Source organism: Colossoma macropomum, unplaced genomic scaffold, assembly GCF_904425465.1.
Source record: "Colossoma macropomum unplaced genomic scaffold, Colossoma_macropomum, whole genome shotgun sequence".
Classification (NCBI taxonomy): Eukaryota; Metazoa; Chordata; class Actinopteri; order Characiformes; family Serrasalmidae; genus Colossoma; species Colossoma macropomum.
The window spans coordinates 8,163,485-8,177,031 of NW_023494787.1; the positions used below are offsets into that span (position 1 = coordinate 8,163,485).

General features: G+C 38.6%; 1 protein-coding gene across 2 annotated transcripts in view; it reads right to left on the reverse strand.

The window, feature by feature from the left end:
• Positions 1–435: 435 nt before the first annotated feature.
• Positions 436–13,547, reverse strand: part of LOC118805318 (protein Hook homolog 2-like) — a 36,197-nt gene continuing 23,085 nt past the window's right edge. For both annotated transcript variants that reach the window (XM_036566042.1, XM_036566041.1), the window contains 6 exons: positions 11,297–11,331; positions 11,078–11,160; positions 7,939–8,042; positions 4,629–4,736; positions 3,324–3,395; positions 436–2,858 (listed from right to left, as the gene is read on the reverse strand). In XM_036566042.1, coding sequence (XP_036421935.1) covers positions 2,727–2,858; positions 3,324–3,395; positions 4,629–4,736; positions 7,939–8,042; positions 11,078–11,160; positions 11,297–11,331 — 534 coding nt within the window. In that variant the 3' untranslated portion in view covers positions 436–2,726. The remainder of the gene's footprint in view (positions 2,859–3,323; positions 3,396–4,628; positions 4,737–7,938; positions 8,043–11,077; positions 11,161–11,296; positions 11,332–13,547) is intronic.

A 13,547-nucleotide genomic window follows, 5' to 3' on the forward strand; every position in this document is an offset into this window, starting at 1 on the left:
TGCTAGTAGATTACTATTAGAATACATATAAAATTAGAATATACCTGCCACCAATCACACAATTCATGCCCATCCAGCACCCACTTTTAGTGGTAATGTCATAGAACAGCACGATGCCAGGTCTGTGACAGCTGCGGAGAAACCTTATTCAAACCAAATTCAGTTTTCAGACTTAGAACTACATGAAACTGGACTACAGGAAAGAAAAAACTACAACTACAAAAAACAAACCTCTAGCTAAACACAGCCTTACAAACTATTCTCCCTTTGAGGCTGCATATTCCATGTACTACATATACTGGCACAGAGAAATATCTGACCACTACATAAATTAGTAGGTAAAACGCAATAAAATGACCGTGTAGTGCTATCCTATTTACCCACAGTTAAGACGTATCTGGCATAATTATACACAATGAATCACAACACCAGTCATCATGTTTTCTGGTACCAGCTGTCCATGGTTTTTTATTGCAGTGCAAAATGTGGAACATTGACTAATTTGATCTACAACTCATGCTTGACCCAGTGTTGTTCACCCAACAAACACCAGAATATAACACAACACAAAAAAATACTTTAAACATGTAAATATGAATCACACAGTTCAACATCGTCACTCCAGTGTCTTTGACAAAATTCTCTCAAAAAACATTAATTTTTCACATCTTCAGTCTTGGTGCTCAGCAAATGTAGTTCCAAACAAGTTTAACTGTAACACACAAAATGTGCTCCTCTAAACACAAACGCACAGCAGCTGTAGGGCAAGTTTGTCAGTCACTGTTAGCAGTTTAAAAAGCTAAAAATGCTGATGATGCTAACAATGAATGAAACTAGCAGGAGCTAGTTTATGGAAACTGTATCATGCTAACCAGCCTTTTACTCAGAGTTAGCCATGTTAGCATCTTTTGGTGAAGTGATTCTTTCAGACATCTTTTGTGGTCACTGGAACCAGAAAACAGTTTGAAAAGGACTTTGATTTAGTGTCAGTGTTAGACCATTTACAGTAGTGTCCAAAAAAAGAAAAGAAAAAAATAAAGTAAAAGAAAAAGGCATTAAACTTTGGTAGCTCTCCTCAATTAAGGAAAAAACCCTTCATTGCTAATGGATAACCGCTTACGGCTTTTTCACATTGTGCAAAGACATCAGTTAAAAACGGATAACAGCAGATTCAAACAGAAAAGGAGCCCATCCGGCTAATACTTTAGCCAAACTGAACCACCATCTTGTAGCAACAGTAGCAAATATGGAGAAGAAAGCAGTTTCCTCTCAGCAAGGAAATGCTAGCATTGCTAACATTTCATCTTAAATGGTGAGCAGCTCATCTTAAAATGAGGTCCCTCATTTGATTTCAGTGTGAAAGACTAAACAAAAAAGGATAGTTTTTCATTTTGTTCTCAGATCATTTTTAGTTGAAATTCATGAAACATGATCGTAAGACAGAGAATGGATTCCTTAATGGATTCCTGTAACTGCCAAACTGGAGAGACAACTAAGTGTTCATCATTGGAAAGTGCAGTCTCCTGTTCATAACTGGACTGGCTAACATTCTCAAGGTCAATTTCTTTGACCTCAGCAAGCAGGCAGCATACAAACAGCCATTGCTTAAGTCTGTGAAGAGGCACTGATATCCACCATAAACCATAAAGAAGGTGTTCATTCTCACAGTGTAATTATAAGCTAATAGCTAATAAGCTAACTGAAATCTGTAGTGTGTTACTGAACAAACTGAAACATGACTAAAATCTAGGATCAGATTAAACTAAAATAAGCTAGGCCTCATATGTCTACATGTTACTTAGAATGTTAAGGTGCTAAAACATGATTTGTTAAGGAAAAAGAAAATATCCATAAAACTAGCTAAAACTACAGCAAAAAATCAGGGATAAAAATAAGATCAAAACAAATACAGAGAAAATATGATTAAAACTAAACAGGCATGCTTGCGATATAAATCAGAAGGACATGATTAGCACATAAACTCTATATCAGACAGACACACATGAAAATCACTTTGTAAGAGCAGCATTTTTGCTGAAGGAAAGTCACCAGGTCCACAACTACAGCCATCAGTGACTAAATGAACAGCTACAGCTTGTGGGCTTTGCACCATCTGGTCATTTGATAATAAGTTTATCGTAGTGTTGTCTGGATGGATGAAGAAATAAAGTGAGAAGAATGGTAAAACAAAGAACAAAATTTAAACCCTACTATTCCCTGATTCCCGACTGGCTGAGCCCTAGAACGTCTATCTAGATTGACCCTGTAAATACAGTGGCAGACCAAAGCGCTTTGAAATAAAACCCTGTATCCTTACTAATAAAACTAACCCTCTTGACTATCCAACTAAGAGGAAACGGAAAACTAAATAAAGTTCATAAAGAAGAAAACGCTGACAGTAGGCAACAATGTTCTTCGTTCCTTCCTCCCTTATGCATTTTTTCCTCATCCTAATGATCTTCAAATCTTAATCCTCTTCCTCTGCAGCAGTCAGACTCAACCACACACTCCAAAAGGCAAGAGAATGGAGGTGCATGTTTAGCCAGCAGCAAAAAAGACCATTGCCCTTCCAGTGTTGGCCTGTAGGTGGCAGCAATGCGCTTCCAGTTGCCCAGAGAATTTATGGACAAGTTGCTGGCAAGGAAGATACTACAGCAGGCAAGAAGAGGAGAGTTCAGAGCCAGTCAGAGTGTCTTATACTCGCTCTCTGTACTCGTGTGTGCGTGTTATCTGGGCTGGAAGCGGGCAGTTAGGCCTCTCCGTGCCTGTGTGGATTGCCTCTGCTGGGCCAGGAAAGACTGGGCCTGGCCTGGGGAACCAGTCCGCTCTCCTACCACCTTCTGATGAAGAGCCATACCCTAGAGAGAGAAAGTTAAAGATAAATACTGATTCAAACTGTTTCCCAGATACTTAATATTTATGTGGATTTATGTACAAAAAAGTGTGGAAAAATTTTAAATAAATACAACCCCACTACTGATTGGCTAGGCCTTAGAGCGTCCTGTATTGTGTCTCAGTCAGAAAAAACACTGTCTGTACTGAAATGCATCTCCTTTCAATATGAATGGGTGGGCTGAACTGCTGTAGGCTGAACTGGCGGTCATATGTAGATGTTTTCATGTTTGTGACATCATAAACATGGTAAATTCAAAATGGGCTGTATTTGCTAATTAATTTATTCATATCAACTGTACGAACTGGGGAGTGAATGGCATGTTCTGAAACCTTAAAGTTTACATAGTACATCAAATTAGGTTTCCCACAATATGGGCTCTTTACTGCCACATGAGACTGTTGATGTGGAAAACAGACATATTGCTCACCATGTTGTACCAGGCACTGATGATAAGCTTCTCCTCTTGATCGTGTCTGGACCGGGTCTTCTCAAAGTCATGCTATACACACACAAACACACAAAGAATTGTCACTATCGAAACACGTATTTCCTGCAATTAAGTAAACTTTACGTTTTAATGAAAACTTATGATTTTATGTGCGTACAACTGTTCAAAGCTGTGTTTGGTAGTCACGTACTGGCTAGCATTTTTGAGTTACATTCAAAACGAGCTAAAACTGTCACCACCGAAACAGTCACTTCCAAAATGTGGTAAAGCTTCAATAGTGTTATGATTATTATGGTAGTGACAAAGTGGAATGTTCAATCATGTGTTTTAATAATATAAACATTAAAGTATAGAGTTACTCAAAGCAAAATAATTTTAGTCCAAGTCAGTTAAAAGTCCTGCGTGTTTTCAAGTCTGAAATGATTCATGCAGTCTTGGAAAAAATGGCCAGTCAGGGCAAGAAAATCACATGCTTTCACACAATCTACTCTACATTTCACACAACATTTGCATATTGTGTGCAGTATCTTTAGAATATGTTTAGAAAAGGTGAGAATTCCCGGTATAATACTGCTGTACTGTTTTGTCAGGTAAATGCTGCATGTATAAAAAACCAACAAGGGCTAGGTGTATCAGTCATGCCACTGCATCACTGGTGCCACGCAATGTAATCTTATGTCAAACAGGCCTTGTGCTCATGGGATCTGACTGGTATCAGAGCAAGTAAGAACACAGATGCTCTGACTTGGTATTTTGGCTGCAAGTAGTGATTCTCATAACGAGGGATGCATGATCAGAATCTGCCAAGATCAGAATTGGCAGATTTTTACTCCAAACAGGCGATCACCAATTGTCTAATTTGTTATTTTTGTTGTTGCTGATCTCCGTTGCAGTTTTAAACTGTAAATCAGGTGAGCAAGTTAAGTTCACTGTACCAGAATGTTGTGGTATACTTACATGTGACTCGTTGTGTGAAACAGTCTACTGCCTCCTCTAACACTTTATTAATATTTAATTAATCAAATAATCAAAATCATCAATGATCATGCATCCCTAGTGGATAATGGGAAAAATTTTTCATTTGAGAATTTAAAATGCCAGTTTGGCCCAAGAAAGCGCAAATACTGTTACTGGTGAGTTTGCCTAACGGGAAGCACTGGAAACGTGCTAGTATGCTTAACATATTCATTTCACCCACACAGTGAATATTTTGGGTTAAATAAATAAATGAATAAATAAATTCATTGACTGGTCAAAACTGCAAATGTTTCAGGTTTGGCTCACCTCCATATGTTGGATCTTTCGGTCTCTCTCTGACAGCTGGTTCCTCAGAGCCTGAACCTCTGGAGGAAGAGAGTGGGGCTTCTGCTTGGGGTCCAGAGTCTTAATCACCTAAACACACACAAACACGAGGGCTGTTCAAATATTCGTCAAATTAAAAGAAAAACATTGCACATTTGAATATAGAAAGTGTTCATTTTTCAATGTTTAAATGGATTGTGTCAGAGGCATGACATGACAGTGATGTTAATACTGTGGTCACATCGTCACCCTATATCCACTTCTGTATTTGAATGGCTAGGCTGCCTGACTGTAAAATGTACTGTAGGCACCTAAACATTCAGGAGGCACACTTTTTTGGGTTGTGAAATGTTGGAGGATAAATGTAGGTCACTGTTTCAATGCTTCCCACACACAGGCTATACTTGGGCATAGAGCTAGGCGATATGTCAAAAATCTAATACTGTGATACTTTATGAAATGAGATTTATTTTTTTCTGACATCTAATAAGCTGGAAAAGACAATTAAAACAAAAAAATTGATATAAAACTATGAATCCAATGATTTGTATTTGATCACACAGCTGCTCAGTGGTTACATAGAGATGTTATCCACAATATACTCAGTGAAGCATATTGTGACATACCATGACACAATTTATTACGATAATCCAAATATATTTTGTCCCATTTTAATAACATACTGTTGCAAAGCATCATTCTTTTTCCCTCTGTGGTCAATTCCATGACCTTAAAGGGGAAAACCACAGATACATTTCTGAATAATTAAATGGTTAAGATGTAAACAAAGTCATTCAGAGTGGTGTGATGTGAAATACTGTATTCTTGAGAAACTTACTGAGTCAGTATTGTTCACTGTGTTGGTGACGGGAAGTAGACATCTGAAGAACTGAATGCTTCTTAAAGCTACCTCACAAAGTTATTACATGAAATGGTTATGAATACACTGCCTGATGTCTGAGATCTTGTTTATCATCATCATTTCATATAAACACTCAAGGTTCAAGGTTTTGGATAGTAAATTAAATGATTACATATGTGTCATGACCTCTGGTTCCCATTAACACCACTGAAAATTGGAGTTGGTAAGTTTCTCTAGATCCGAGCATTTTACATCAAACCACTCTTAATGATTCGCATATATTTCAAAGACTGAATTATTAATTTTTTTGTGGAATTCTCCTTCACTTTATGTAAATCTGTAAGGTGCTTCACATCTAAAAATGAAAAATAGAAAGGTACCTATTTCCTGCTTTAGTGGAATACCTGAAACCACCCACCACTTAAAATTAAAATATCTATATATTAATTAAAGGAAAAATTAATATTGAATAAAGAGCCCAGGTTTGCACCTAAGGAGGTCCGAAAGCCCAACTGTTCCATATACGGGAAAGGTTTTTTTTTTATAGCTGGTGTAGTAAAACCAGTGTAAGTGGTGCCACAGGGAAAAAAAAAAAATAATAATGAAACTGCACCAAAGAGTGCATCCTGGAAACCAACAAGAACAGACTTTGTGAGTAAACAGTCTTGAGGATCTGGAGGTTACTGGACTAGAGCAGAGAAACACGCAGGAAACACAACAAAACAGCTAAATGCAGCAAGAGAGCTGACGCAGGCTGGGGTTGCTACACACACACACAGCTGACATGGTGCTGACCTTGCGTCTACTGGGTAGTGCGGTTTACAGTAAAGCTGTGTGCGTTTGTGTGGGTGCAGAGTGAGAAGTCTTGATGCTGTGGCGTATGTTAGCGTATCAACTCTTTTGCATTTAGTAAGATGGAAACATTCAGGCCTGCTTCATAAACACTGAGATCAGGTGTCTTCCGTCATTCACCCCCCCGCTATGTAGGTGAGGGGCCGACATGTCTGCACCTGTGTTCTCAATAACTGATTCAGCCATATATTGTGGATAAACTCATGCCGATGTACGTATTGATACAGTAATGGCTGTTAATATTTGCAAACTCACTTTTGCTGCTTTAATTTGCAAGTGAAACAGATACTGCATTCAAGTCTGAGAGTGTGACATTTTATAAAGTATTTTTTAGCATAAATTCATGGCATATAGGTCCATGAAGGGCATTTTTTACAGATCTACCACTATTTTATCATTATTAACATTAGATGTAAAAACTCATGTAGTTTTGGAGTGTAAATGAAATGTTTACACTTGTGTTGAACAGAAGTGTGACCCTTGATTCCCCACCACTGTAAACAAATTGTTGGCAAGTTTCTCTAGGAAGGAGCTTTTCAATGACTTTATTTACAACTCAGAGTGGATTATGCAGATATTCTGAAAAAAACTGACGTAATTCCCCTTTAACCTTCAGGTGCTTAAGGTGTTTCACATCTAAAATTTAAAAACTGTATTGGAAAAAAAGCTCAGAGTGAAGTTCATTCAGTAGTTTATCATCTGCTGTTGCGTGTGAGGATGATGTAACTGTTGTTATGGCCTGTATTATCCTTGTCAACTTCACTTTCACAGATGTGGTTCAGGTCACAGTGGTAGTAAGCTGTTCTGTTACTTTTTAGCTTGCGGAGATTAGCACTTAGCCATTAGCATTTTGGTTACATGTTTATAGCACTGCTTCACGTCACTGCGCTGTTAAAATACTAAACGGATGATATTACTAGAGAATCACTGATACCGATACCTTAAGCATTGGCCAATACGGAGTACCAATACTGACTAACCTAACCTAACCAAACCAAACCAAACCAATAGCTTAGGAAGAATTCCAACTGGTATATCATCCACTAAGATTGCCTTTCCAATAAGGCGTTACAGATTTTGCCATGAGCATTTATACTGCTGCTCGTCAACTCATATCGCTGATGTGTTAAGTTCTGTCTACTAGCATGCATGCATGTCGGAAATCGCTTTGTGTTACTGGTCATAGGGATCGGTATCCCTACTGCTGGTACCAATACTGACACTATCGGTGTCGATGCCGGTGCACCTCTAGATGTTACTGTGCAGTGTGTGAACTGTGGCATGAGTTAGATGAATCTTTTTATTGTACCACTGCAGATAGTTTAGGTGAGCATTAATGCAGAAATGCTATTTATAATTCTACCAAAACATATTCATTTATTCATTGTTGCTGTACTTTTCAGAACAAATTTTAAGGTAAACAGTTGCCAAAAATGTCTGCTTCTACACCTGGTGTGTGTGTGTTGTCATCGTATTATATAGTTTTCATTGTGAGACGTGTTGTACTGTGAAGCTTCTGATAATATCCAGCCCTATCTGTGTGTGGAATGGATAGATTGTGTGCGCATGTGTGCTCACCGTCCTAGCCTTCTCCACGTAGCGCTTGTATCTTTCCTCCATCTGCTTCATGTCCTCGTCTTTCTTCTTCAGAATCTCCTGCAATTCATCAATTTTCTTTGCCACTGAGAGAGAGAGAGAGAGAAAGAGAGAAATAGAAATAGAGAGAGAGAGAGAGAGAGAGACATACAAAGCAAGTAAATATGGTCAGATCCATAAAGCTTAGTGAATTCCTGAGATACAGGCCCCACCCACACATAACTGGATATTTACATACATACATTTTTTTTTATAATTTGGCCTGTTCACAACAAAACGTTTTCACTCACTGAAAACTCTCTCCAGGGTGGAGATTTTAGAAAATTCTGCCAAAACGCTGACGTCATGGCAGTAACTTGCACTTGCCTGGTGCTATTTTTGTTCAACAAGTATGAAGAACTGTCTGAAATACGGCTGACCACTAGATTTTGTGTGTTTTCAGCAATTTAGAGGTGATAACATTTTTGAATTAAATATGCTAAGGCTTCAGAATTTACTGCACTCAGTTTTTTAAAGGGGGTGTCAACTTAATTGCAGATGTTAAAAATACCTCAAAAATTCTGATGTGTGACCATTAACTAAAGTCAGATTTGAAAAACAAACTAACTCCATAATTCAAATGGACTAAAAAACTCCACTTCTCTGCCTGTGTGAACAGTTCAAACGATTCACAGCGGCTTTGCCATGGTAACTTCACCCCAAAGCAAAAAGCGGTAGGCCTTCTTTCACCTAAGCTTTTCATTCTCTGGCAGAGATCTAACGGCGAGCAAGTTAAAGCGTTTGTGTTTGTAACATGCGGCTGTCACTGTTAGAAACTCTTTGCTTCACCCTCACGCTTTTGCGCAATATGCATCTCACAATGTTCTTTTTGGGCCATTTAACATTAAATTACATCAAAGTAAACAAAGGATCAACCCCTACTGAGTTGGCATGCTCATGCAAGCATTTTTGAATAATTGTTGCATCACTGTGAGCTGAAACACAGTTAGGAAGGCAATGTGAGTAGTTCATGTGTAGTATGATTTTGTTTTATCATTGCTGATAATATGCCTGGATAATGTGCTGGTACATGTAAGTACATGGCAAGGATTACTGTTTAAGAACTTAATCCTAAAAACTGTTACTGTTGCAAACTATATTAGCTGGTTAATATTAGCATCACAATCTTTTATTTTTTATGAACATAAGTGCCTGAGCTGGCTAATAAGGGAGAGAGAGGTGTCAACCCAAGGGTCTTGGGGGTTTACAGAAGTCTGTGCATGTGTGAGTTTGCAGCCTGCAGGACATAACAGGGCATCTTCAAAACACAGCTCTCACTTTCAATTCACAGAAGCGGAAAATCTTGCATCAGTAAAAAACCAACTGAGAAACGAAAGCATGAATTGCAGAGCATCGCAACACAATTTACATGCAAAAGCACTCTTGACCCCTGCCTCACATTCAGGTCATCACCAAACACGCTTCGTTTCAATCCTGCTATACTGGAACTAGGCGTGTGACGTTTAAGATATCATGATTGTACTAAAAGGGAAAAACCTTTTTATAATAGTGCTAGCTAAGGCAAAAAGTTTTATTGAAGTGAATACACTTGTTCCGTGGCGTGTGGAACTGTTAGCTGGGTAACACTAAAATGTTTGGCGTGAGCTCATCTAGCATGCTAACAGCATTACAAGGTTCAACAGGGCTTGGGAATGTGATGTCATGACGTAGTGTCTTATAGGTGATCTGCTACTGCAGCAGGGTTAGACAGTCTAGGCTGGTTCAGAACAGTTGAATCAAATCTTCTTTTCCTACCTGCTTTTCTTGATTTTGACTGGTCTAGAATGTGGATCTACATGACAAGTAATGAAATTCTATTTGGATGTAGCTGTAGTTAAACAGCACATAGGAAGAATCACAGCAGACAGACATCAAGCTCATTTTATACTCTAATCATATCTTTAGTGGAGTAAAACTTTCAACATCATTTAGTGGTTCTATCACGTTTGGAATCAATCAAATCAACTGGAATAAGTAGCTGTCAAACATGTAGCCAGCCTCAGCTTCGTGTGCACTGATAACATTATCAATCAACAAACCTAAAACTTTACCTTTCAAAATGTGCCGTTTTGCAGCTAATATGTATGAGGTGGAGAAAGCTATGCTGTAACTAAGCTAGTGGCATTAGTTGCATTAGCTAAGGTATCAGACGATTAGCATTTGTCTGCTTCTCTTAAAGAATTTGGTTCTCTTTCTGTTTTAGGCGGAACACACTACCTGTTGACATACATAACAGGTTTCACAGCTTTAAGTGGAAAAATGTGTCACTTTTTGTTTGAAATGTTTCCAAATATAGCTCAACTTAGATGTCTCCATATTTCTTAACGTGAGACACACATAATGACACTCACTGTGCATGTAAATATCATATAGGACTATGTGCAGTTAGGACTGAAGCTGGGAACCATAGAGCAATGCAACTCTTACTTAGAGCTGTAAAGGTCCTGCCACATAAAAAACAGCCATTTCTTAAACTTCTTAATTTTTAATCATACAATCATGAATGTGCATCAATGTGGATGTCTGGCTTTATAAGAAAAGTTTGTTTATCCACTGCTACAATAATGCTAAATTCTGCTAGTTCCCCAACGTTTTTTCCTATGTCAAGTTAGCATCAAGCTATGTATATTGTATACAGTCAACTTAAAGCCTAACTGTGAAAATCATTATAGATTAGTCTGTTAGTGATCTGGCGAGCTGGTTGTTTAAACAAAACTGGATTCATATGTGAACTATTGCTCTGGGCCTTTTACTTGTTGAGTGTAAATATACAAGTATTTGTGACATCCTGTAATTTTTACTCCTCCATGCTGTGTGGGATGTGAGTTTTCACACATTTTGAAGGTGGAAAAAGTTCTGAGACCACTCCTCCTTCGGCTATGCTGCGGCTGCGCTTGCTGTGATTGTTTACATTAGTGCACGTCAACCGCTCAGCGAAGGGGACATAATGCATTAGCTCATGACAGCCTGGTGGTAGTTCTTGAAACCAGAGCTGATCAAAAAATTCTGGCATGTTAAATATTCCAGTAAATTAAACTGCTGAATAGCAGCACATCTGCATTATTCTAATGTGACAGCTTACTGTTGCTGTCTGCTCCGGGCTCCAGGTCATCGATTACTTCTCGCTTCTTCTGCAGATCTGAGTGGGCCTCGTGCAGCTTCTCCCTGCAGCATGCACACACAAACACACACAGTTTAGAACAGTCCAATTTGCATCAGCCATGCTTACTCATTTAGTCAGCTTTCTTGTAATTCACTCAGGTTACACCCCCACTCCCTCTTCCCACCCACATATACTCACAGATGCTCTTCCAGTTTTTTCTGCAGGAGGGATGACTGAAAAGAAAAGAATTACGAACGCAGTCAGTGTCTTACTAAGCCAAACCTTTTAGATCAGTGTCAGTGTGTCAGGTCCTGGAGGGCCACAGCAGTGCATATCTCAGTACTCTAACACAGTCAGTGATGAACACTAATGGACTGTAAATGAACATTAATGTTCACGCCTGTTTTCAAGAAGCAGGGTTTCTTGCTTAGCCAGTGAACTTTAAGCTTGGTTTCATATTATACCTATGGATCAGTTTCACTGCACAACATCACCATGGCTACTTATGCTATATCCCTAACCTGCTGTAGGGTAGGTTATGTATTTCAGATAATTAACAGCTCTTGAACCAATCAGGGCCAAGCTTTTGACCAATCTACTAACTAACTACATTAGTCTTGTAGCTTTTGTGGTGCTGAAGCCCTGATGTTGAGCGGCTTGGCTGCCTGAAGGGGTGAAGTTTTGTTTATTTTTCTAGCTCACGGTAAGTCATTATGCTGTAAACCACATCAAGTTGGTATGACCTTAATGAAGATCTGGTTATGGTTTGAGAGAAATCTTTGGGATATTTTTGGGATATTTTGTTACAGAAACAATTTGGGCTATTTGGGTGACTACTCATTTCCAGTGTTTGTTAGCAAAGTTACCCTCATAGCTTCAGTTCTAAAATGCAAAGTTCTCAAAATCTGAACTCCAAACATGTCTAGGCTGATTGACTGCATCTGGGGTAAGCAGAAAACTGGACAAACTGGACAAACTTGACAGTTTGCATAACTGTTCCTTTAACTGTAGTTGCATATGTTTTGTGAAGTTTACGAATGCGAAAGCTGAAAAGCCACGTATCAACTGTGAAGTACAGTGCACAACTATCTTCAAGTCTGGCTGTGATTTTTACCCATATTTACACTGTACCGCAACTGCAAAATGTTTTATAAAGCAAACACCATAGCCTACAGTAATAGCCTACTGCGCAGTGAAATGAGATCTGATCATCTGGATCTGAATCTGAATGCAGAAACTACGCTCTTGTGCAAAACAAAATAAAATGGTAAAATATTAAGCTATTAATGGTCTTAACAACAAGTCATTAATCAAACAGATAACGTAAATTAGTATATTTTTTCCCTCTGATTTCTTTAAATGTTGGAGTCTTGTTGGTAAACTTGCAACTTTTTACAGACAGATAAGTCAATACTGTTGGATGGATTAGGAGATTATCTAGATGTTAATGCCAAGTATAAATAAGGCCAGGAAAAACTCTTTTCTGCACTGCTGCGACCCTCCTAGACCTCCTAGAGTCTCAAACTATTGCTTTACATACAAAAGACACACGCATATGGCAGCTGTGTCACGAATGACATCATATTTCATAATAACAACTGAAACAATGATCTGTCCATTTTGACCTGTATTCTAATAAAAACAGCATGTATTATCAACTTCATTGTTTTTATAAACATGCTCATTCTGAAACTGATGCCCGCAACACGTTCCAAAAACGTTGGCACAGGAGCAATTTAAGTCTAGAAATGTTGTGCAATGTCCACCAAAAATATCTTAAACAGATGATTCTCAGCCACGCATGAGCATAAAAAGAGCATCAAAGAAAAGACTTAGTCCTTTATGAGCAAGAACAGATCGGGACTTGCCACTACATCAAAGAATGCAGCAGCAAATAATCAAACGGTTTAAGATGGTTCCTTAATGACTGCAATGATTTTAAGGCATTTCAAATGCAAGTTAAGACTGTACTATGCACAGCGGAAGCCACGCATGAACAACATCCAGAAACGCTCTTGACTTCTCTGTGCTCAAGCTCATCTGAAATGGATTGACGCACAGTGGAAACGTGTATCCCCGTCTGACGGGTCAACCTTTCAGACTGTTTATGGAAATAATCGGCATCATGTTTTCCAGACCAAAGATGAAAAAGACTGTTACCAGCGTAAAGTTCAACAGCCAGGGTTTGCAATGGTATGGGGGTGTATTAGTGGCCATAATTCACATCTGTCAAGGTACCATTAATGCTGAAAGACCTATGCACATTTTGGAGCAACATGCCTTCTGCCTTCTAGACGTCTTGAATGCCATCTGCTTTCAAAACTGGATTAGCTGGTGTTTTCAGAGCCCAAGTGTTGTTATATGGAAAGGTGATCCAACAAAGTGATAAACAATCTCCTGTCCTAAATTTTTCGGCACGCATTGCAGGCATCAAATTTGAATCAACATA